Here is a 22,728-nt window from a genome sequence, read left to right as displayed (position 1 = left end):
CTTCTTGGTAAGCAACTCCAGTGTAGATTTGGCCTTGTGTTGTAGGTTATTGTCTGGCTGACAGGTGAATTCATCTCCCAGTATCTGGTGTAAAGCAGACTGAAGCAGTTTTCCTCTAGGCTGTTTCCTGTGCTTCTCTCCATCCCGTTTCTTTTTATCCTGACCAACTCCAGTATTTTCTGATGTCAAGCATACCCATACCATGTCGCCGCCACCACCATGCTTGAAAATAATGAGGCAGTTACTCACTGATGTGTTGAACTGGCCCCAAAGGCTTTGCATTTAGGCCAAAAAGTGTATTCCTTTGCTGTTTTTTTTGCAGTATTACTTTAGATGCATGTTTTGGAATATTTTCATTCTGTTTATTTGTATTCTTCTTTTCACTATTTAGGTCATTATTGTTGAGTCACTACAATGTTGTTGATCCATCCCTAGTTTTCCCATCACAGCCATTGAACTCTAGCTGTTTCAAAATCACCAATGGCCTCATTGTGACATCCCTGAGCAGTTTCATTCCTGTCCTGCAGCTCAGTTCAGAAGGACGACTGTATCTTTGAGTCTGGGTGGTTTAATACATAATCCACAGCATAATTATTAACTTGACCATGCTTAAAGAGATATTGAATGTCTGATTTGTTATTGTTACCCATCTACCAATCACTGCCCTTCTTTATGAGGTTTTCAAAAAGCTCCTTGGTCTTTGCAGTTGAATCTGTGCTTGAAATTCAATACTTGACTGAGGGACCTTACAGATGTTGTATGTAGGGGGGGACAAAGGAAGGGGTAGTCATTCAAAAATCATGTCAACTACTATTATTTCTTACTGAGTGAGTCCATGTAACTTATGTGATTTATTAAGCCAAATTGTACTTCTGAACTCATTTAGGCTTGTCCAACGACTATATTTTAGCTAAGAATGTTTTATTTATCTTAAATGCATTTTTTTGTTTTTTCTCCCAATTTGGCATTACATAATATTTTATGTAGATTGTTGACAAAAAGAAATGACAATTAAATACATTTGAATCCTACTTTGTAACACAAAATGTGAAGAAATCTAAGGGGCCTGAATACTTTTGCAAGAGCTTTAATCAAGAGCTTGATATTCAGATACAACACCAATGCAATTTAATTTGTGTCTGCTGACGGAAATACAGACTAATTGAATTCTGTTTAAAGGCCGTTGTACTTCAACATTCAACAAACATTTTACAGACAAATCACTGATTTATCTTCCTTCACCTCTCTTCTCTAGAGTACATGTGCTTTTCATGATTTTTGTGATGTTTTGGGTCTGTGACATGAGTTTATTGTAAGATAGATAACACTTGTGACAGCTAACGTACATTAATACTATCTAATCACTAACCTACAGTAGATTCTCATCACTACCACCAACTGATCAAAATAAAAGCTCTACACTGGCTATTCTCAAACGGGGTTATGCATACCCCTATGGGTACGCGCAATGCCGTTGTGGGTACGCCAAATAAAAATGTGATTCACATTTTCACAGTCCATTTAGATTTTCCAACAGGGCTATACATTTGGGTATTGTTTTTTTCTCACCTGAGTATCCTCTTTTCACTGCCAAAAATCAAATTAAACCATCTAGTGTTCAGCGAAATAACACAATGTCAAATACAGGTAGCCTAGTCAAATAATTAACATCCAATCACATTAACCGTTTCTCTCTCGCTGGAATTCCACTAACCGTAGGTATGTAGCCAAACATAGCTGCTGCTCATTCCGTTTGCTCGAACTGCTACTACCAGCAGTACTACACCTGCACCTGTCGACGACACAAGTTGTTCTGCTTCCATGAGCACATCCAATGCTAGCATCAGTAATTCTACATTTGTTGTTATCCCAGCTAGCATGGACACTGACAGTTGTGAATCTGATGCAGCCGATGAGCTTCTGCCCCCTTACCCGGGAAAGCACCGAACAACAGACAGGGACGTTGGACCATCGAAGAGGCGCAAATACTGTATGTTGAGAACTACATTGATTTGGGGTTCACTTATATTGGGAGTAGTGCCTTTCCTAAGCCACAGTGTGTTATATGTGCAAAAAACCTATCTCACAAATCGATGAAACCGTCCATCACTCTTGCGCAGACATTTAGAAACAAAACATGCCAATTTGAAAAATGAGCCTCAGGAGTTTTTTGAGCGAGAATTAAGATGACTTTCGAGTAGTAGGACATGTATAAAAGCAACAGATACCCTTAAAAAGAATGGGCTAGAAGCGTCATATGGTGAGCTACCGAGTGGCTAGGACAGGCAAGCCCCAAACTATTGTGGAGGACTTAATTCTTTATGCTGCCACGGATATGGCTGGGTCAATGCTGGGGGGAAAGGCCCCAAAAAACTGTAGGCAATGTCTTCATCAAACATCACTGTTTCACGACGTATCAGTATCATGGCAGATGTTTTGAAACAATTACTGCTTCACATACAAGCCAGTGAATTATATGCATTACAGCTGGATGAGTCAACAGATGTGGCATATACCAGCTCCTGGTATATGTCCGTTACGTTTATGGGGGGTCAATTAAGGAAGACATCCTCTTCTGGAAACCAGGACAACAGGTAAGGATATGTTTTAAGTACTAGACATCTTTGTGACATCAAATGGACTTTGGTGGTAAAGATCCGTTGGTATCTGTACTGATGGCACAAAAACCATGACAGGGAGACATGGTAGAGTGGTAACGCGCGTGCAAGCAGTTGCTCCTGACACCACTTGGGTACACTGCAGCATCCACGAGAGGCTCTTGCTGCCAAGGGAAGCCTGACAGCTTCAAAGGTGTTTTGGACATTACAGTGAAAATGGTTAACTTTGTTAAAGCAAGGCCCCTGAATTCTATTGTATTTTCTGCATTATGCAATGATATGGGCAGTGACCATGTAATGCCTTTACAACATACAGGAGCATGCTGGTTATCAAGGGGCAAAGTATTGACACATTTTTTTAAATTGAGAGACGAGCTTAAATTTTCTTTAATGACCATCATTTTCACTTGTCTGACCGCTTGCATGATGACAAGTTTCTCACATGTCTGGACTATCTGGGTGACATTTTTCCTCGCCTGAATGATCTGAATCTTGACAAAATTGAGGCTATGATTAAGAAGTTGGAGCTCTTCTCTGTCTGCATTAACAAGGGCAACACACAGGTCTTTCCATCATTGTATGATTTTTTGTATGCAAATGAACAAGCTTACGGACTGTTACATTCCCCAGATTATGTGTTGTAGTTTGTGTATTTGCATGTGTTTATTTCAGGAAATGGCTTCCTGAAATCCCTCAAGCAGCTGATTGGTCGACTCCAGGGCTATTTGGAGAGCTGACCCCACCCCCTCGTCAAGACACTGCTGTCTCCAATTACCCATTCCTTCTGAAGCTATATAAAAGCCAGTGTTCTGTTCAGGAGGGAGAGATTTTGCTAAGAGGTCATTGCTGAGAGAGATTTTGCTAGAGGTCGATTCTGCTGGGAGGTCGATTCTGCTGGGAGGTCGATTCTGCTGGGAGGTCGATTCTGCTGGGAGGTCGATTCTGCTGGGAGGTCGATTCTGCTGGGAGGTCGATTCTGCTGGGAGGTCGATTCTGCTGGGAGGTCATTGCAGAGAGTTGGTATGTTTTGTGAGTTTGTTGCTCAGATAGAGCTTATTTGATGTCCTTTTGTTTCTTAGTTTGTTTGTGAAATTGTTTAATATTCTGTTTCATTTGTTCCCAGGGGAGAAGGGGAAGGCACCTTGGGAGTGCTTAGGCAAGAGGCCCGCGGGCATACATATACCCGTAGTATATTCACTGTCTAGGCACACTAGGTAAGACCTGGGCGGACCACCCCCTGTATTTTGGTTAGGGCACCAGGTGGTGCTAAATTAGGTAAGTAGTGGGTAGGCAGGTAAGATAGGAGGGGGGCTTTGAGATTTACTTTCTTTGCTTTGGTTCCGTCCAGCCCCTTTTCCCCATATTACCGTATAAAGTCATTGTAAATAGTACCACAATCTGCCTGTTGTCATTCTTACTTGCACCTACAGTCCATACCTTTTTCACTTCACGGAGAGTTTAGTTGTAGCAGGGTGTTGCGTTCCCTCTTCATAGAGGCGTGCGTAACACGGACAATGTCAAATGTGATATAGCGAAACACCTGACCTGGCTGGGTGCTCAATTACGCAGGTACTTTCCCGAAACGAACGACACAAACAACTGGATTTGTTATCCCTTTCATACCATGCCTCCAGTCCACTTACTGATATGTGAACAAGAGAACCTCATTGAAATTGCAACAAGCGGTTCTATCACAACTGAATTTAATCAGAAGCTGTTGCCAGAATTCTGGATAGGGCTGCGCTCAGAGTATCCTGCCTTGGTAAATCGGCTGTTAAGACACTGATGCCCTTTGCAACCACGTGTCTATGTGAGAGTGGATTCTCGGCCCTCGCTAGCATGACAACTAAATACAGGCACAGACTGTGTGTTGAAAATGACAGACTCTCTCCAATACAACCAAACATTGCAGAGTTATGTGCATCCTTTCAAGCACACCCTTCTCATTAATCTGTGGTGAGGTAGGTAGCCTAGTGGTTAGAGCATTGGACTAGTAACTGAAAGGTTGCAAGATCAAATCTCCGAGTTGTGGTTCTGCCCCTGAACAAGGCAGTTAACCCAATGTTCCTAGGCCTTCATTGGAAATAAGAATTTGGTCTGAACTGACTTGCCTAGTTAAATAAAGGTATTAACCATTTTTGATGAACAAATAAGGTTTTATATGTAAGATGGCTAAATACAGAGCAAAATGATTTGTGCCCTGGTCCTATAAGAGCTCTTTGTCTCTTCCCATGAGCCAGGTTGAGACAACTCACACTCATTCTTATATTTAAGGGAGGATTAATGGCAGGTGAATCCCTGGATCAGGCCCAGGGATTGTTCCAAATGGAAATCGAGAGGCAGAGCTCTATGGAATTGGAGAAAACCAACTCACTCGCGCAGACAGGTTTTATTATTACTTTTTATTTTAGTCTACTTGGTAAATATTTTCTTCTTGAACTGCACTGTTGGTTATGGGCTTGTAAGTAAGCATTTCACGAGAAAGTCTACACTTGTTGTATTCGGCGCATGTGACAAATAAGGTTTGATTTGATAGGGGCTGTAGGCCCTCGTCAGCCCAACCCAGGAGCTAGAGTTTGGCCAGGGCCAATTCACACTGGGTCAGAAATAGCCCCACTGCCTCTATTTTTGACCTGCCTGCTGCTGTATGGGTATCAGGTCCATGCCTCTCTTGCTCTGGCTACAGGGTATTTATAGGGTGAGAGGAGTCTTTTGTGGTGTCACAGTGGCTATAGTTAGGAGCTGCTGCGGCGTCAGCTGACGCACACGTCATGGAGAATGGCGACAGAGGTCAAGATCACGTCTGGAGCCGAGCCTTGTGTTTGTCTACCATCCTCATCCTCTGGGTCTGTCCAGTAAAGGCTGGTCAGGTCAACGTTTCTACCAAACCTCTGAAACGGTTACATTCATATTGATCTCCACAATGTAAGTAGTTGTAGAAGTTGTCCATGGTTGACCGTGTCCATGGTGTCCTGCTGCTAAAGAATTCTGTTGATATAAATTGAGTGTATCAGAAAGGTGAAGGATGGGACTCTTTAAATCTGCGTATTCCTTCAAAGCTCAGTTGTCCTGAGTCTGCACAACTCTCTCAGGACCTAGGATCAAGAGAGACGCTCAAGTGTTTTAGTAATATATCTCTTGACACAATGATGAAAATAATCATGGCCTCTAAACCTTCAAGCTGCATACTGGACCCTATTCCAACTAAACTACTGAAAGAGCTGCTTCCTGTGCTTGGCCCTCATGTTGAACATAATAAACGGCTCTCTATCCACCGGATGTGTACCAAACTCACTAAAAGTGGCAGTAATAAAGCCTCTCTTGAAAAAGCCAAACCTTGATCCAGAAAATATAAAAAACTATCGGCCTATATCGAATCTTCCATTCCTCTCAAAAATGTTAGAAAAGGCTGTTGCGCAGCAACTTACTGCCTTCCTGAAGACAAACAATGTATACGAAATGCTTCAGTCTGGTTTTAGACCCCATCATAGCACTGAGACGGCACTTGTGAAGGTGGTAAATTACATTTTAATGGCATCGGACCGAGGCTCTGCATCTGTCCTCGTGCTCCTAGACCTTAGTGCTGCTTTTGATACCATCGATCACCACATTCTTTTGGAGAGATTGGAAACCCAAATTGGTCTACACGGACAAGTTCTGGCCTGGTTTAGATCTTATCTGTCGGAAAGATATCAGTTTGTCTCTGTGAATGGTTTGTCCTCTGACAAATCAACTGTAAATTTCGGTGTTCCTCAAGGTTCCGTTTTAGGACCACTATTGTTTTCACTATATATTTTACCTCTTGGGGATGTTATTCGAAAACATAATGTTAACTTTCACTGCTATGCGGATGACACACAGCTGTACATTTCAATGAAACACGGTGAAGCCCCAAAATTGCCCTTGCTAGAAGCATGTGTTTCAGACATAAGGAAGTGGATGGCTGCAAACTTTCTACTTTTAAACTCGGACAAAACAGAGATGCTTGTTCTAGGTCCCAAGAAACAAAGAGATCTTCTGTTGAATCTGACAATTAATCTTAATGGTTGTACAGTCGTCTCAAATAAAACTGTGAAGGACCTTGGCATTACTCTGGACCCTGATCTCTCTTTTGAAGAACATATCAAGACCATTTCAAGGACAGCTTTTTTCCATCTACGTAACATTGTAAAAATCAGAAACTTTCTGTCCAAAAATGATGCAGAAAAATTAATCCATGCTTTTGTCACTTCTAGGTTAGACTACTGCAATGCTCTACTTTCCGGCTACCCGGATAAAGCACTAAATAAACTTCAGTTAGTGCTAAATATGGCTGGCCCAGGAGTGGGAAGGTGAACGGAAAGGCTCTGGAGCAACGAACCGCCCTTGCTGTCTCTGCCTGGCCGGTTCCCCTCTTTCCACTGGGATTCTCTGCCTCTAACCCTATTACAGGGGCTGAGTCACTGGCTTACTGGGGCTCTCTCATGCCGTCCCTGGAAGGGGTGCGTCACCTGAGTGGGTTGATTCACTGATGTGGTCATCCTGTCTGGGTTGGTGCCCCCCTTGGGTTGTGCCATGGCGGAGATCTTTGTGGGCTATACTCGGCCCTGTCTCAGGATGGTAAGTTGGTGGTTGAAGATATCCCTCTAGTGGTGTGGGGGCTGTGCTTTGGCAAAGTGGGTGGGGTTATATCCTTCCTGTTTGGCCCTGTCCGGGGTGTCCTCGGATGGGTCCACAGTGTCTCCTGACCCCTCCTGTCTCAGCCTCCAGTATTTATGCTGCAGTAGTTTATGTGTCGGGGGGCTAGGGTCAGTTTGTTATATCTGGAGTACTTCTCCTGTCCTATTCGGTGTCCTGTGTGAATCTAAGTGTGTGTTCTCTAATTCTCTCCTCCTCTCTCTCGGAGGAGCTGAGCCCTAGGACCATGCCCCAGGATTACCTGACATGATGACTCCTTGCTGTCCCCAGTCCACCTGGCCGTGCTGCTGCTCCAGTTTCAACTGTTCTGCCTTCTTATTATTCAAACATGCTGATCATTTATGAACATTTGAACATCTTGGCCATGTTCTGTTATAATCTCCACCCGGCACAGCCAGAAGAGGACTGGCCACCCCACATATGCTCTCTCTAATTCTCTATTTTTTTCTCTCTCTCGGAGGACCTGAGCCCTAGGACCATGCCCCAGGACTACCTGACATGATGACTCCTTGCTGTCCCCAGTCCATCTGACCATGCTGCTGCTCCAGTTTCAACTGTTCTGCCTTATTATTATACGACCATGCTGGTCATTTATGAACATTTGAACATCTTGGCCATGTTCTGTTATAATCTCCACCCGGCACAGCCAGAAGAGGACTGGCCACCCCACATAGCCTGGTTCCTCTCTAGGTTTCTTCCTAGGTTTTGGTCTTTCTAGGGAGTTGCTTGCTGTTTGGGGTTTTAGGCTGGGTTTCTGTACAGCACTTTGAGATATCAGCTGATGTACGAAGGGCTATATAAATACATTTGATTTGATTTGGGCCGAGACGGCTACAGCCAGGATATGCTGAGAAATGCATCTGCCTGTCTCCACTAAGATCCCCCAGCAACACCCCAGGGATCGGTGGTACCAGAGCCCTGCCCCATGGGACAGTGTAAGACTAAACAAATTGCATATTGTGCCATGCACAAGTCTAAACATAACCTATAATCTCCATTATAAACTGGATGGTTCGAGCCCTGCTGATTGGTATTTTAATAGGATCCCCATTAGCTGTTGCAAAAGCAGTAGCTACTCATATTTGTGCCCACACAAAACATTAATAGACAACAGAACTACATACATAGATTTTTTTAAATGCACACACAGTTTGTATGTATTGCTATCTAGATCAAATAGGGAAGAGTCATTGTGCCGTGAGGTTTTGCGTTCTGTTTTTTGAAACCAGATTTGCTGTTTATTTGAGCAACATGAGATAGAACAGAGTTCCATGCAATAATGGCTCTATATAATTCTGTATCCATTCTGGATTTGGGGACTGTGAAAATAACCCTGGTGGCATGTCTGGTGGGGTAAGTGTGTGTGTCAGAGCTGTGTGTAAGTTGACTACGCAAAACAACTTGGGATTTTCAACACATTCATGTTTCTTATAAAAAGAAGAAGCAATGCAGTCAGTCTCTCCTCAACTCTTAGCCAAGAGAGACTGGCATAGTATTTATATCAAACCTCTGATTACATTGAAGAGCAAGACACACAGCTCTGTTCTGGGCCAACTGTAGCTTAGCTGTCTTTCCTTGCAGCACTCGACCACGCAACCTGACAGTAATCAAGATTAGACAAAACTAGAGCCTGCAGAACTTGCTTTTTGGAGTGTGGTGTCAAAAAAAGCAGAGCATCTCTTTATTACAGACAGACCTCTCCTCATCTTTACAACCATATGTTTTGACCATGACAGTTTACAATCTAAGCGAACGCCAAGTGATTTAGTCTCCTCAACTTGTTCAACAGCCACACCATTAATCACCAGATTCAGCTGAGGTCTAGAACAGCCCTTAGCCATGGTATATTGGCCATATACCACACCCCCTCAGGCCTTATTGCTTAACTACAGCTTGTACAATCTGTTCTGTGGGTATGAGGAAATGCCATCATTCACCGACCCAGACCTCTTCCAGTCAATCATCGCCATCTAGTACCTCAGCAGAGAATAAATGTTAGTTTTATTAAATAAACGACAACCCATCACATGTCCATCATTGTACTAAAGGGATATCCTTTATACATCATTCACTCTTCAGAAGCAAGAAAGAAAAAACCATTTGATTATAATAAAAAATACCCAAACTTAGATGTTTATCAAACATTTTTAAAAGCAATTATTGAGCTTGTTAATTAATCTCAGTTAACAAAAAAATCCTAAGGCTGATTAGGCTTTCAGTAAAATAAACGTCATGCTTAGGTTCTCCCTATAAAGACTATACATAATGGGCTTGTTCTGAGCTAGTCTGGTGAGTCCCCTTTCACCTGGTCATCCTCACCACCTCCCTCCTCGTCATAATAGTAGATGACATCGTCCTCCTGAGGCTCCTTCTCACCACCTCTCTTTCGCAGGAACATGAGCAGCAGAAGAGACTACATTGGAGCACAACATAAACACAGGGCCTTAACATACTAGTACATCACTGTGTATTAACAATTACATATGTACGCGTCGAGGACAGAACTGACTAAACACTTTCGTGCCGGGTTAAACAAATGAACAACTTACATATGAGTAGTAAGACTGCTCCTAGAATTCCCAGAATGCTAGAGGCCGAAGCCTGTTACAGCTTTATCGGTGCACTGAACATCCGCTCCTTTGCAGTCACACACGGAGGCCTGGATGGTGCTGTCATGGTGCAGGCCCTGGTTGTCAGACACTCTCAGGACAACCATGTAATCTCCACTGTCCAACACAGTCTTCAGTGTCAGGATAATGCCAGTCTCTGAAATGGAAAACAGGTAACATTTAACAACGCAATTGTTTTAAAGGGGGGGAAAGTACTGTAGGTCTGGGAAAAATCAATACATACTTGTGTCGTTCATTCTGGCAGTCCAGTTAGAATGGGACGACCCCTGAAGCTGTACGGTGTATGGAGCAGCAAAGCCCGCGCTGTCTTTATCAGTGACTGACAGCAGCTGTGGGGAGGACTCCTTGTTGCAGACCCTGATCACACTCTCATCAATGGTTGGAGCATTATCATTCACATCCTCCAGCTCTATGATAAGGGTGCCAGTGCCAGTTGCCGGGATTTCATCTGCATATCCAAATTAGAGCACGGTCACTCAGGGTCAAGTTTAGGGTGTGGTCATTTACTAAATTTTAAATATTAACATTAGAAAAAGGGAACATTTAAATACCGTTGTCGATGCCCAGAACAATAACAGAGTATTTGTTGTCTTGGACAAAAGTGGATTCTCTGTCCATGAGGCTCTTGACTTTGATCAGCCCAGTGTCTTTGTTGATACTTAGCCATCCAGCAGGATCATTGTGTATCTTGTATCTGTGTAGTAAATGTAAAAAATACATTTAAAAAAACATTGCTTACAACCTGTACAGTCGTCATTTGAAAAATGTTTTCCTCTTCAAATCTTACAAAACATAATAAATTGTAAATGATGTTCTAATCTTACGTGACTTTCTGATTCCTTGCAGTGTCTGGGTCTGTGGCGGTGTACAGAACCAGGTCACTGTCAACAGGGATGTCCTCAGGTTTCCTGATAATCTTCTCCACTGGGGTGAAGACTGGAGCTTCATTCACATCCTCCACATTCACTACAACAGTAGCAGTGGAGGTGGACAGGCTGATTGCGAATGGGACTTCATTCTGCACAGTGACCAGCAGAGTGTACTTGTTGTTCTTCTCAAAGTCAAGCGGCTGTGTTGAAAGAACAGAAAAGCCTATCAGCATAGGAATCCTTCAGACATACTGTAGAATCAGGATAATTGCGTTTACATCAACAAGCATACTCTCCCCCTACACATTTGGACAGCGTAGCCAAAACTTTATTTTGCTCTACACTCCAGCATTTTAGATCAAATGTTTCATATGAAGCGACAGTACATACTGTAACGTTTATTTTAGGGTCTTTCCATAAATATGTTTTACCGTTTATAAAATGTAATCACTTCATGTACAGTGGGGCAAAAAAGTATTTAGTCAGCCACCAATTGTGCAAGTTCTCCCACTTAAAAAGATGAGAGAGGCCTGTAATTTTCATCATAGGTACACTTCAACTATGACAGACAAAATTAGGGACAAAAATCAGAAAATCACATTGTAGGATTTTTAATGAATTTATTTGCAAATTATGGTGGAAATTAAGTATTTGGTCACCTACAAACAAGCAAGATTTCTGGCTCTCACAGACCTGTAACTTCTTCTTTAAGAGGTTCTTCTGTCCTCCACTCGCCTGCTATTCAGTGGTCTGTGTGGTCTCAAGTCCAGGATTAAGGTTTTCTTTTCCAAGCTTAAAATTATAAACATTCAACATTGGCCATGCTGTCAATGAAGCATGATTTGTGCCGCGCTCAAAACTGTTAACTCGTTAACGCGAAATTTGACTTTAGTGATTTCAAGACAACTAGGAACTCGGGGGGAAAAAACAGCTCCAACTGGGAAAATACGTTTTTTACGGTCATCCAACTCAGAATTGTAAATCCGGAACTTTGGTCTATTTTCACCTCTTATTTTCGCCTACTGTTCTGACTTGGTGGTGTACATGTAGCCTATAACCTGTTTTAGATAAATGTAATCATTGAATATTATAAGAGCTTTCATTGTCTGCTTATTAGCCCCTTTTATTTATCATACGGTTCTGACTTGGTGTACAGGGACAACATATAAGATCGGTCCATGTTTTGAATTCTGTCGCTGTACATTTAAAAAGTGCTGATCAAATAGTTATATCGACTATGTTCGTCCTAGCTTGCTCTTTCATGTCTTAATCGAAATTACGGATTGCTTCTTATCTGCTTGTCATCCCCTTATGCCATAGTTTGCACCTCTCAATTGTCAGTAAAAAAACACATTTGTTTAAGTAAGTCAGCCTGATTTTTTTAAAGGCAGTAAATGTGGCTGAATGAACTGTTTCACTGCCAGACAAGGATCCGCTGATAGGCCCTAACAACGTGTTCACCGTTATAGCACAATTAACGTATTGTGTAGTGGCTTTGCTGGCATGCATCCCACATTTTTGTTTTGATTGCACACCAAGATGTACATGCTAAAATCTCCACTGATTGTAAGCGTATGAGAACCCTAAAACGTGATTTTGTTTAGAAGTAATAAAGTAATACATTTAAATATAGGCCAGGTTGAATTGGCGCAGGTGGCGATGACTTTCTTACTGCAGCCAAGAGTCGCGCACAACTCAAGTGTCTATTGGGCACAACATAATCATAAACAATGAAAGCAAAGTAGAGTCAAACTTGCGTATTAGGAATATGGGACCAAAGTACTAAACTTTTGACTAGTTTAATGCACCATTAGTGAATTTGTCCAAATACTTACTACACCTTCAAAATGGGGGGACTAGAAACATAAAGTACTTTCATTTCTAAACGTTAAAAAAGATATGTATGAAAATACCCTCAAATAGAAAGGTCACATTGTGTACTGTCACTTCATAAAATATTGGATCCCAAGTAAAAAAGTGCTATAGTATAGAGTCAAAGTAAAACGTTTCAGCCTTACAGTCCAAATAAATACGAAGGGGAGTGAAAGATAATTCCTTCAGGAAATCATTCCAGAGTAACAGCTAAAAAGCTACATTGACAGGCTGCTTTTCCGACGCCTCCAGATTAGCAGCTCAAATATATCTATAGGAGAGGATTTCAACATACCTTAGCTGTTGTAATGATGCCCTCCAGCTTGCTAGGGCCTGTGCTCCCACTGAAAAGGCCTTGAGTGTCCCCGTCAACTATCTTGTAGGTGGTGGAACAGGTAGAGGAGTGAGGCTCATCTCCATCAGTCACATCCACTTTATTCTCTGGGACTGACACGGTGTACTGCAAAGGAGAGACACATGATTATAAAGCAACAAAGAAAGGGCAATTCCATTGTGTTTTAAAACAGTTGTAAGGCTTCAATTTGAAATTGTCTTCAGAAATGTGCTTACCGAAGGGTTGTCATTGCTGTCCGTTACTGTAATGATGGCTTTGCCAAAGCTGGTGAGGCCATTTCCCTCCATATCGGCAGCTTGGATTGCCAAAGTATATTTGGGAATTTTCTGAAACAAATTAAGTAGCAAATTAAGTCAGGGTCACAAATGTAACGCAAGTAGAATGTACACAATGAATAAATGATCGACAAGACTATTGATTTGAATAGAGACCAACCTCTCTGTTCAACCCAGGTGCTTTAATCCGAATCCCTCCAGTCACAGGGTTGATGACAAACATGTTGGGGCTTGGTAGTGGAGGCTCCTGACTGAGAATGGTGTATCTGACATCAGAATTGGCAGAGTCCTCCTCATCAGCATCAGTGGCCGTTACCTGCATGACCTCATCACCTGAACAGAGTGAAAATAATTATAGCAAAATATAGCATCATTTTCCTTCAAAAACATCACATCATTAAGTATTGTAAATACTGAGTGTGTGTGAACAACATACCTGGTTTTGATGCTTCAGGAACTGTTCCCGTAAATGGATCTTGGGTAAATACAGGTTTGTTGTCATTCATATCGATGACTTTCACAATGATCTCCATGGGACCCTCAGCTATACCTGCACCCACTGCAACAGCATGGGCTAGGAGCTAGAGAGAAAAGTAACGGCAAACATTACTTTAAAACTACATATAATCAGTTTTCAATTAAGTCAAGGTAAGAAAATTAGGATACGTAAACCGTACAATGTATTGGTCTTTTTTCTCCCTGTCCAAAGACTGGGTCACATAGAGTATTCCAGAGTTTTTGTCCACAGTGAAGAGTCCCACAGGAGGTAGGTCTGCCCCAGTGCCAGTGATGCTGTACTGGATCTTCACCTCTTTATCATTGCTGGACTTGATCTGGTTTACAAGGATAATAGAATTCACGTCAATGACGAAATGTCCAACACTGATATTAGAGTAATGGAAAAATGATCCTTAACCTACAAGACACTTGCCTGCACCATATTCTTGGGGAACGGGCCTCGGCCATTCTCTGGGATGTTGATGGGAGGAATGACCCAGTCCCTCTTCCTTCTTTTCAGACCTCCTGAAGACTTGGGGAAGTTCAGAACAGGTAGAGACAGACTTGCTCCAGGCTGTGGAATTGAAACAAGCCATGAAATATCAAGTCTATGGTTTTACAAGCACCAAAATACATACATGGAGCATTTTACAAAAACTGCCATCAAACATCATACCTTAACATTTTTAATTTTAAAAACAAAGTTTCAATGACAGAATATTTCCAGCTATTTTGCAATGACCACAACCAAATATGACCTTAGCGACTGTTCAAGCAAGAATCAAAACATCATTGTAAGCGTATGAGAACCCCAAAAAGTTATTTTGTATAGAAGTAATACAAATATAAATCTAGGCTATGAGGAATGGGCGCAGAAGGCGATGGCTTTCTCTGCCGCCAAGAGTCGCGTGCAACTGTGTGTGACGTCATTGTGTCATGAACTGTAAAAGGGTCTATTGGTCACAACATAATCAGAAACAACGAAAACAAAGTAGAGTCAAACTTGATGTAGTCATTGCATGCTAGGAATACGGGACTAAACTTATGACTAGTTTAATACACCATTGGTGAATTTGTCCAAATTACTTATGACACCTTCAAAATGGGGGGACAAGAAACATAAAGTACTTTCATTTCTAAATGTTAAAACAGATATGTATGAAAATACCCTCAAATAAAAAGGTGACATTGTGTACTGTCGCCTCATAAAACATTGGATCTCAAGTAAAAAAACACTAGAGTATAGAGTCAAATTAAAACATTTCAGCGTCACTGTCCAAATAAATACGAAGGGGAGTGAAAATTGCTTCCTCCAGGATACCATTCCAGAAAAGCAGCTAAAAAGCTACATTAACAGGTTGCTTTTGCTGCACCTCCAGTGTAGCAGCTCAAATATATCTACAGGAGAGGATTTGAACATACTTTTACTGTCATAATGGTGCCCTCCAGCTTGCTAGGGCTTGTGCACACACTGAAAAGGCCTTGAGGGTCCCCGTCAACTATCTTGTAGGTGGTGGCCCAGGCAGAGGAGTGAGGCTCATCTCCATCAGTCACTGGCATTTTCACCACCAAGGCATCCACTTTATTCTCTGGGACTGACACAGTGTACTGCAAAGGAGAGACACATGATTATAAAGCAACAAAGAAAGGGAAATTCCATTGCGTGTTAAAACAGTTGTAAGTCTTCAATTTTAAATTGTCTTCAGAAATGTGCTTACCGAAGGTGTCACAAACTGTGGCGCGTTGTCATTGCTGTCCGTTACTGTAATGATGGCTTTGCCAAAGCTGGTGAGGCCATTTCCCTCCATATCGGCAGCTTGGATTGCCAAAGTATATTTGGTAAATTTCTGAAACAAATTAAGTAGTAAATTAAATCAGAATCACAAATGTAATGGATGTAGAATGTACACAATGAATAAATGATCGACAAGACTATTGATTTGAAAAGAGACCAACCTCTCTGTCCAACCCAGGTGCGTTAACCCGAATCCCTCCAGTCACAGGGTTGATGACAAACATGTTGGGGCTTGGTAGTGGAGGCTCCTGACTGAGAATGGTGTATCTGACATCAGAATTGGCAGAGCCCTCCTCATCAGCATCAGTGGCCGTTACCTGCATGACCTCATCACCTGAACAGAGTGAGGAAAAAAATAAAATCTGAATCGTCCTAGCATAATCTTCCTTAAAAAAACATTGTTAAGCATCGTAAATACTCAGTGTGTGTGTGAACAACATACCTGGTTTTGATGCTTCAGGAACTGTTCCCGTAAATGGATCTTGGGTAAATACAGGTTTGTTGTCATTCATATCGATGACTTTCACAATGATCTCCTTGGGATCCTCAGCTATACCTGCACCCACTGCAACAGCATGGGCTAGGAGCTAGAGAGAAAAGTAACAAACATTACTTTAAAACTAAATATCATCCGTTTTCAATTAAGTCAAGGGAGGAAATTTAGGATACGCAAACCGTACAATGTATTGGTCTTTTCTCTCCCTGTCCAAAGGCTGGGTCACATAGAGTATTCCAGAGTTTTTGTCCACAGTGAAGAGTCCCACAGGAGGTAGGTCTGCCCCAGTGCCAGTGATGCTGTACTGGATCTTCACCTCTTTATCATTGCTGGACTTGATCTGGTTTACAAGGATAATAGAATTCACGTCAATGACGAAATGTCCAACGCTGATATTAGAGTAATGGAAAAACGCTCCTTAACCTACAAGACACTTACCTGCACCATATTCTTGGGGAACGGGCCTCGGCCATTCTCTGGGAAGTTGATGGGAGGAATGACCCAGTCCCTCTTCCTTCTTTTCAGACCTCCTGAAGACTTGGGGAAGTTCAGAACAGGTAGAGACAGACTTTCTCCTGGCTGTGGAATTGAAACAAAAACCATGAAATATCAAGTCCATGGTTTTACAAGCACCAAAATACATAGAGCATTTTACAGAAACTGCCATCAAACTTCAATTGACCTGAAAAAAATCTGTTTCAATTACAGAATATTTCCAGCTATACATGTCATTGAAACCCTTCCAGAGATGCAGTTGCCCATCTATCCACTAGAGAACACCATATTCTCATTAATTTAACCAGTCATATACCTTGGGCTGGGTGGTCATCTCATGGTGATTGTGGTGGTGGCCATGTCTGGCCTTATGCAGCACTCTGACTGGAACCGTGATCTTCTTGCCCTTGGACTGGGTAGAGACATAGAACTCCTTATGTCCATTATGCAGAGTCAGCCCCCTCTTCAGTTTCAGCGTCCCGTCGCCATCTACTTTGAAGCGTGAATCCTCGGAGTGAAAGAGAAAGCTGGTACGGCTGGTGCAGTCATCAAAAACCACTGCAAGGTCAAAGAGAAAGGTGGTCAGAGGATATCATTTAAAAAATAATATCGCAACCATAATACAAGTGGGCCTACAAAGTAACCATTGAAAGCAATTCAACAACAGGAGCAAATTTAAAGCACTGTTGCATTCATTTCAAATTCATAACAGGAGCCATATTCCATCAGTGCCTTCTTGAGAGAAACTGATAAGAGCCACCACAGACTCTCTCAGTAAATGTATAAATGGAATACTGGTCATAGTAACGAAGCAGCAAAATGGCCTTCTAAAACACCTAGGCCTAGTCGCCTCATGATCGCAGCTCTGATCTGCTGCAAAGACATTATGCAGGGCTTATTACATGCACAATGTAAAAACCCACAACATGTCAGACTTGCAAAGGAGTAAATTGACCCATATCCTCATGTAACTATTAACATGACATGTATAACTAGTACTGTGCAACTTAGAACAATATACAATGTACCAGGTGGAGATTAAGCTGTCATGGTATACAAGTATTCTACTAGAATCATCCTGTGTGGACAGAGAGCAGAGTTGACTTGCCCAGCCCTGGGTTGAGACTCAAGGACAGGCAGCAACATCTGGTTTCACATGACTACTATAAACATCCTGAGGCATAGACCTAGCTCTACAAAGAGGACTGAATGTATCATTATGCTCCTATTAGCTTACAAAAGAAGTTTATTGAGTATTATTTAGAAACCCCAAATCAACACACCTCTTTCCAGCCTAATGAACTGGCTAAATGTTATGCAGAAATTGTGCAATGACACACAAGACAAGAAGAAATGTGTGGTTGAGAAAGATATGGAAGTGTGGTTTTCAGAAGTAAAACTGAACTGGATGAATGCCACAGTACCCACTTCTGCTTTCTGCTCATTCTATTGCTTTCTGCTCATTTTTCTATTGATAAAAGTGGCTTGCTTTCAAAATGCAAAATATTTTTTCTTGTAAAACAAAGAAGAAATGAGACAAAAAAAAAAAAAACAGAACTTGAGCGTGCATAACTATTCACCCCCCCAAAGTCAATACTTTGTCGAGCCACCTTTTGCAGCAATTACAGCAGCAAGTGTCTTGGGGTATGTCTCTATAAGCTTGGCACATCTAGCCACTGGGATTTTTGCCCATTATTCAAGGCAAAACTGCTCCAGAATACATATGCACGCACCACTTTTCATTTATAATTTTTTTTCCTTCAATTTTTTGAAACAAGTAATTTTCTTCATTTCACCAATTTGGACTATTTTGCGTATGTCCATTACATGAAATCCAAATAAAAATCTATTTAAATTACAGGTTGTCATGCAATATAAGAAAAATGCCAAGGGGACAAATACTTTTGCAAGGCACTGTAAGCGTCTTAATAAGCGTCTTAATAACCGTTCCACAGGTGCATGTTCATTAATTGTTTATGGTTCATTGAACAAGCATGGGAAACAGTGTTTAAACCCTTTACAATGAAGATCTGCGAAGTTATTTGGATTTTTACGAATTATCTTTGAAAGACAGGGTCCTGAAAAAGGGCCGTTTCTTTATTTGCTGAGTTTCTATGTTTGATTTCTAAGACATTCTAAAAAGGTTTGTATCGTTCACAACTAAGTTACCAAATAACTCTAAATCTAGCGTATAGGACTGGTTTCAAATGATCACTTTTATGCCTAACATATCCACTTCATATGTGACAATCGGTCCAGAATGGGAAAAGTATCCTTTCTATTTTATTCAGCTGAGTTCAATTACACTCACCAGTTTATTAGGTAAATCTAGCACCAGGTCAGACCCCCTTTTCTTCCAGAACAGCATGAATTATTCGGGGCAATTTTTTGTTGAAGGTTCAAATAGATATTTCCCAGTCGGAGCTCATTTTTTTCCCCAAGTTTTGAACACACTGAAGTCGGAGATTTCCGAGTTCCCAGTTGTTTTGAACGCGATGTTAGCACAAGACAGGGCAAAAATGTATAACAGTTAGGAAGCTACCATTAGTTAGTTCAAACCTTTTCCAAGACTCCGGCCACTTCGTAAGTGATTTCTTTCCACTTTGAAAATGTACATTTCTGAATTGAAACCTGGAAGACATTTTGACTCCTCCGACAACCCTGGTTTGAAAGCCTTACAAAAGGAAAAAAGAAAATAAACAGTTTTATTATTTATAATCAACTGCACAAGGTCATAAAATAAATATTCACCAGATTTCCATAGAAATGCAATTATACTATCACAATGACCATATTACAGGCACATTTTCCCTCAGATTACACAGACCCACAAAGAATTCTGAAACAAATCCAATTGTGATAAACTCCCATATCTATTGGGTGAAATACCAGTGTGCCATCACAGCAGCAATATTTGTGACCTGTTGCCACAAGAAAAGGGCAACCAGTGAAGAACACCAATGTAAATACAACCTATATTTATTTATTTTCCCATTTGTACTTTAACTATTTGCAAATCATTACAACATTGTATATAGACATAATAATTTGGAACTTGTAAGTGTAATGTTAACTGTTAATTTTGTATTGTTTATTTCACTTTTGTTTAGTATCTATTTCACTTGCTTTGGCAATGTAAACATATGTTTCCCATGCCAATAAAGCCCCTTAAATTGAAATTGAACTGTATTCCCAGGTAAATGGCGTAGCCTACATTGTGTTACTTTTAAAGTAGAATAAAAAAAATCTTACCTGGAGAAATAATATTAATACGCCCAGCTCCACAAACCAAAATGCCCCCATTTGTTTTGAATAATTTCTGGACAGTCGTTCCACCAAGAGGTAAAAAGTAATCAGTTTACGAGTAGAGGGGAAACGTCTCTCTCGTTCAAATCTATTCTTTCTGGGTTGTCGCTTAAATAAGAAAAATGAGCTTCAGGAGGTAGTGATGTATGCAGGCAGGAGACCTCGCCCATCCGCTCGCTCTAAATATGGGCATGGTGAAGAACGGCTCCTTATACCCGCACCTATGAAATACAGGTAAATTGTCATAATCCAGAAACCCACAGCAGGGTCCTATGTGCCAAATTATTACACAATAATGTGAGAATTCCGATCGAGAGGAAAAGGTGAGGAAGATGAGGAAGAATGGGTTCAGGATCAAACACGGAGGTCAGTCATTCCATTTCATGATCAAAGTAGTTTAAAATAAAACACAGTCAGCAACACTGAAAATAATTTGTCAAAAGCTATAATTTGTCAAAATAAGCTTTACATTTTAACAAATGACTGATAAATACATATATTTTAATCATGGTAAAACATTTTATTTACCATTACTCCATTAAGCCTAGTCAAAATAAATGCTGTAGCTATTCTTCACCATACACTTCCTCAGCTTGTAGTAAAGTATGTGTGTCAATGTGAGAGACCCTGTACTATCTCTCAAAGGAACCATTGATTTTGCTACTCTGACCACAGACTGCATGATCCTAAAGCATGTCTAGTTGGGGAATGAGACTGGGACACTTTATTAAAAACAACCCCATTTCAAAAAACATCATAGTACTTGAATACTATTTATGTTGATCTCACTTTTACTCCTCAACGCTCATGCTGCTGTACTATAGTTTATTTGGCTGCCCTACACAACTAAACATAATCATAATGAGTAGCCTAAACATCTCCAGTCAGCAGAACATATCAGTAATAAAATGGTGTATTGTAGATGGGCTTTACCACCTGAGATTTTCTGTGGAGCCGATTGGCTACAAATACAGGTAAAATTGCATCAGTAAGTCCTCCATGCATCCTCTTTATCACATCTCCATCATCCACACCTCAGACATGGTGGCAGAACAACATTACAGACCCTGCTTGCTTTGGATTCCCAGCAGCCTTGTGAAGCAATGGTTAATGACGTGAGTTGACTCATAAGTCTATGGTGTCACCTTGTAGAACTAAATACGTCCTATAGACCTAGTCTTCGGTAGTAAGTAACCTATATAATATCAATCAAATTATTAAGATATGGAGAGACCCGACCTGTTGGAGAAAATAAAGTGCTTGAGGGTTCTAAAGAGAAGGGAAACTATGACATGCAAGATATTTTTTATCCATCCAGTCAGTGACCTTAGAGTACAGAGAATATTGTGGATCATGAGTTTCAAATGTAATCAGTTCATGACCCACATCCAAACATCACTTCCTTCACATTAAAGGCTTTTACTCATGATCCACAATATTGGTATGCATTGCTAGCCAGGATAATCATAACCTCCAAAGTAGTTTTTGTCACACCCTGATCTGTTTCACCTGTCTTTGTGTTTGTCTCCACCAGGTGTCTTTCATCTCCAGCATTAGACCCTGTGTATTTATACCGGTGTTCTGTTTGTCTGTTGCCAGTTTGTTTTGTTCACCAAGCCTAACAGCTTTTTCCCCCTTGCTCCGGTCTGTTTCTAGTTTTCATGGTTTTGACCATTCTGCCTGCTCTGACCCTGCCTGCCGTCCTGTACCTTGTCCCACCACACTGGATTATTGACCTCTGCCTGCCCTGACCCTGAGACTGCCTGCCGTTCTGTACCTTTTGGACTCTGATCTGGATTACTGACCTTTGCCTACCCTTGACCTGTTTTTTTGCCTGCCCAGGTTCTAGTAATAAACATTTGTTATTTCGATACTGTCTGGTAGGCCACCAAAGCGATGACGCACAAAGGCCAGGGTGCGACGGGAGCCCGGGTGGCAGGCAAGCCTAGAGGAGTGGGCCACTCAAGGACCAAGGAGCGGACAGTGCCAGGCACAAACATCCAGTTATCTGCCCATCTCCAAATGGGTCAGATCAGCTTTGCAGTAAATAACTTCAGCCAGACCCCCTTTCACCCGCAGAGGGGTGCGAAGGGAGCTGGTGGCAGGTGACAGCTCACGCCCTGCTGTAAATCAAGGACAGAACATTCAGCTCTCTCGCTCTCCAAATTAACCCGAGGAATTTGCCTTTGTTTCACAGATTTTCCCTCCGAAACTCTAACACGTTTTAAAGCGAATACTGGAACAATATTTCTAATATAGAACGAGGTGAATGGTCAGAGGCGACCTAAAAGAACACGGATGTCGGGCTTGTTGTTATTTTGTGATGTCATTATAAAAGATTAAAGGAAATACTGTATACACACTACATGTATGAAGTTTCCATCCTCTGTTGTGCATGAAATATAAAAACATTTTGTTAAGAGGGACATGATTTTAGGAGCCATAAAAGATACGATTTGCATAACTTTGTACAAGTGACAAGCCTTGCCCTTAGTGAGGTCAGAGAGCGTCAGTTTGACGAACCACCCCTTTTGAAGAACTGTATAAAATGAGGGGTTAAGAGTTAACCTCTTGAGTGTAGGGGGCAGTATTTTGATGTTTGGATGAAAAATTTACCCAAATATAACTGCCTATTTCTCAGGCCCAGAATCTAGAATATGCATATAATTGTCAGATTATGATAGAAAACCCTAAAGTTTCCAAAACTGTCAAAATATTGTCTGAGAGTATAACAGAACTGATATTACAGGCGAAAACCTGAGGATAATCCAATCAGGAAGTACCGTTTTTCCTGAAACCTCTGTTCCATTGCATGCCTTCCCTCCATTTAAAGGGATATCAA

The 22,728-nt window shown here is 41.3% G+C and overlaps 1 protein-coding gene across 4 annotated transcripts in view; it reads right to left on the bottom strand.

Annotated features, from left to right (window-relative positions):
• Positions 1 to 19,995, bottom strand: part of LOC112249103 (B-cadherin-like) — a 51,369-nt gene extending 31,374 nt beyond the window's left edge. Inside the window, exons 1-20 of one of the 4 annotated variants that reach the window (XM_042320933.1) lie at positions 19,833 to 19,994; positions 19,140 to 19,254; positions 16,897 to 17,138; positions 16,524 to 16,664; positions 16,270 to 16,425; positions 16,032 to 16,176; positions 15,751 to 15,923; positions 15,513 to 15,641; positions 15,217 to 15,402; positions 14,228 to 14,368; positions 13,974 to 14,129; positions 13,733 to 13,877; positions 13,457 to 13,629; positions 13,237 to 13,347; positions 12,962 to 13,126; positions 10,750 to 10,994; positions 10,477 to 10,619; positions 10,149 to 10,373; positions 9,845 to 10,061; positions 9,278 to 9,708 (exon numbers count right to left, since the gene is read on the bottom strand). In XM_042320933.1, coding sequence (XP_042176867.1) covers positions 9,883 to 10,061; positions 10,149 to 10,373; positions 10,477 to 10,619; positions 10,750 to 10,994; positions 12,962 to 13,126; positions 13,237 to 13,347; positions 13,457 to 13,629; positions 13,733 to 13,877; positions 13,974 to 14,129; positions 14,228 to 14,368; positions 15,217 to 15,402; positions 15,513 to 15,641; positions 15,751 to 15,923; positions 16,032 to 16,176; positions 16,270 to 16,425; positions 16,524 to 16,664; positions 16,897 to 17,138; positions 19,140 to 19,254; positions 19,833 to 19,883 — 3,021 coding nt within the window. In that variant the 5' untranslated portion in view covers positions 19,884 to 19,994 and the 3' untranslated portion in view covers positions 9,278 to 9,708; positions 9,845 to 9,882. Of the gene's footprint in view, positions 1 to 9,277; positions 9,709 to 9,844; positions 10,062 to 10,148; positions 10,374 to 10,476; positions 10,620 to 10,749; positions 10,995 to 12,961; positions 13,127 to 13,236; positions 13,348 to 13,456; positions 13,630 to 13,732; positions 13,878 to 13,973; positions 14,130 to 14,227; positions 14,369 to 15,216; positions 15,403 to 15,512; positions 15,642 to 15,750; positions 15,924 to 16,031; positions 16,177 to 16,269; positions 16,426 to 16,523; positions 16,665 to 16,896; positions 17,139 to 19,139; positions 19,255 to 19,832 lie in introns of those variants that run through there. The other 3 variants (XM_042320932.1, XM_042320930.1, XM_042320931.1) reach the window with 3 other exon arrangements.
• Positions 19,996 to 22,728: the final 2,733 nt, after the last annotated feature.

Source organism: Oncorhynchus tshawytscha, linkage group LG04 (genome assembly GCF_018296145.1).
Source record: "Oncorhynchus tshawytscha isolate Ot180627B linkage group LG04, Otsh_v2.0, whole genome shotgun sequence".
Lineage (NCBI taxonomy): Eukaryota > Metazoa > Chordata > Actinopteri > Salmoniformes > Salmonidae > Oncorhynchus > Oncorhynchus tshawytscha.
The sequence above is the reverse complement of the archived record's forward strand: the minus strand, read 5'-3'. Positions and strand labels throughout refer to the sequence as shown.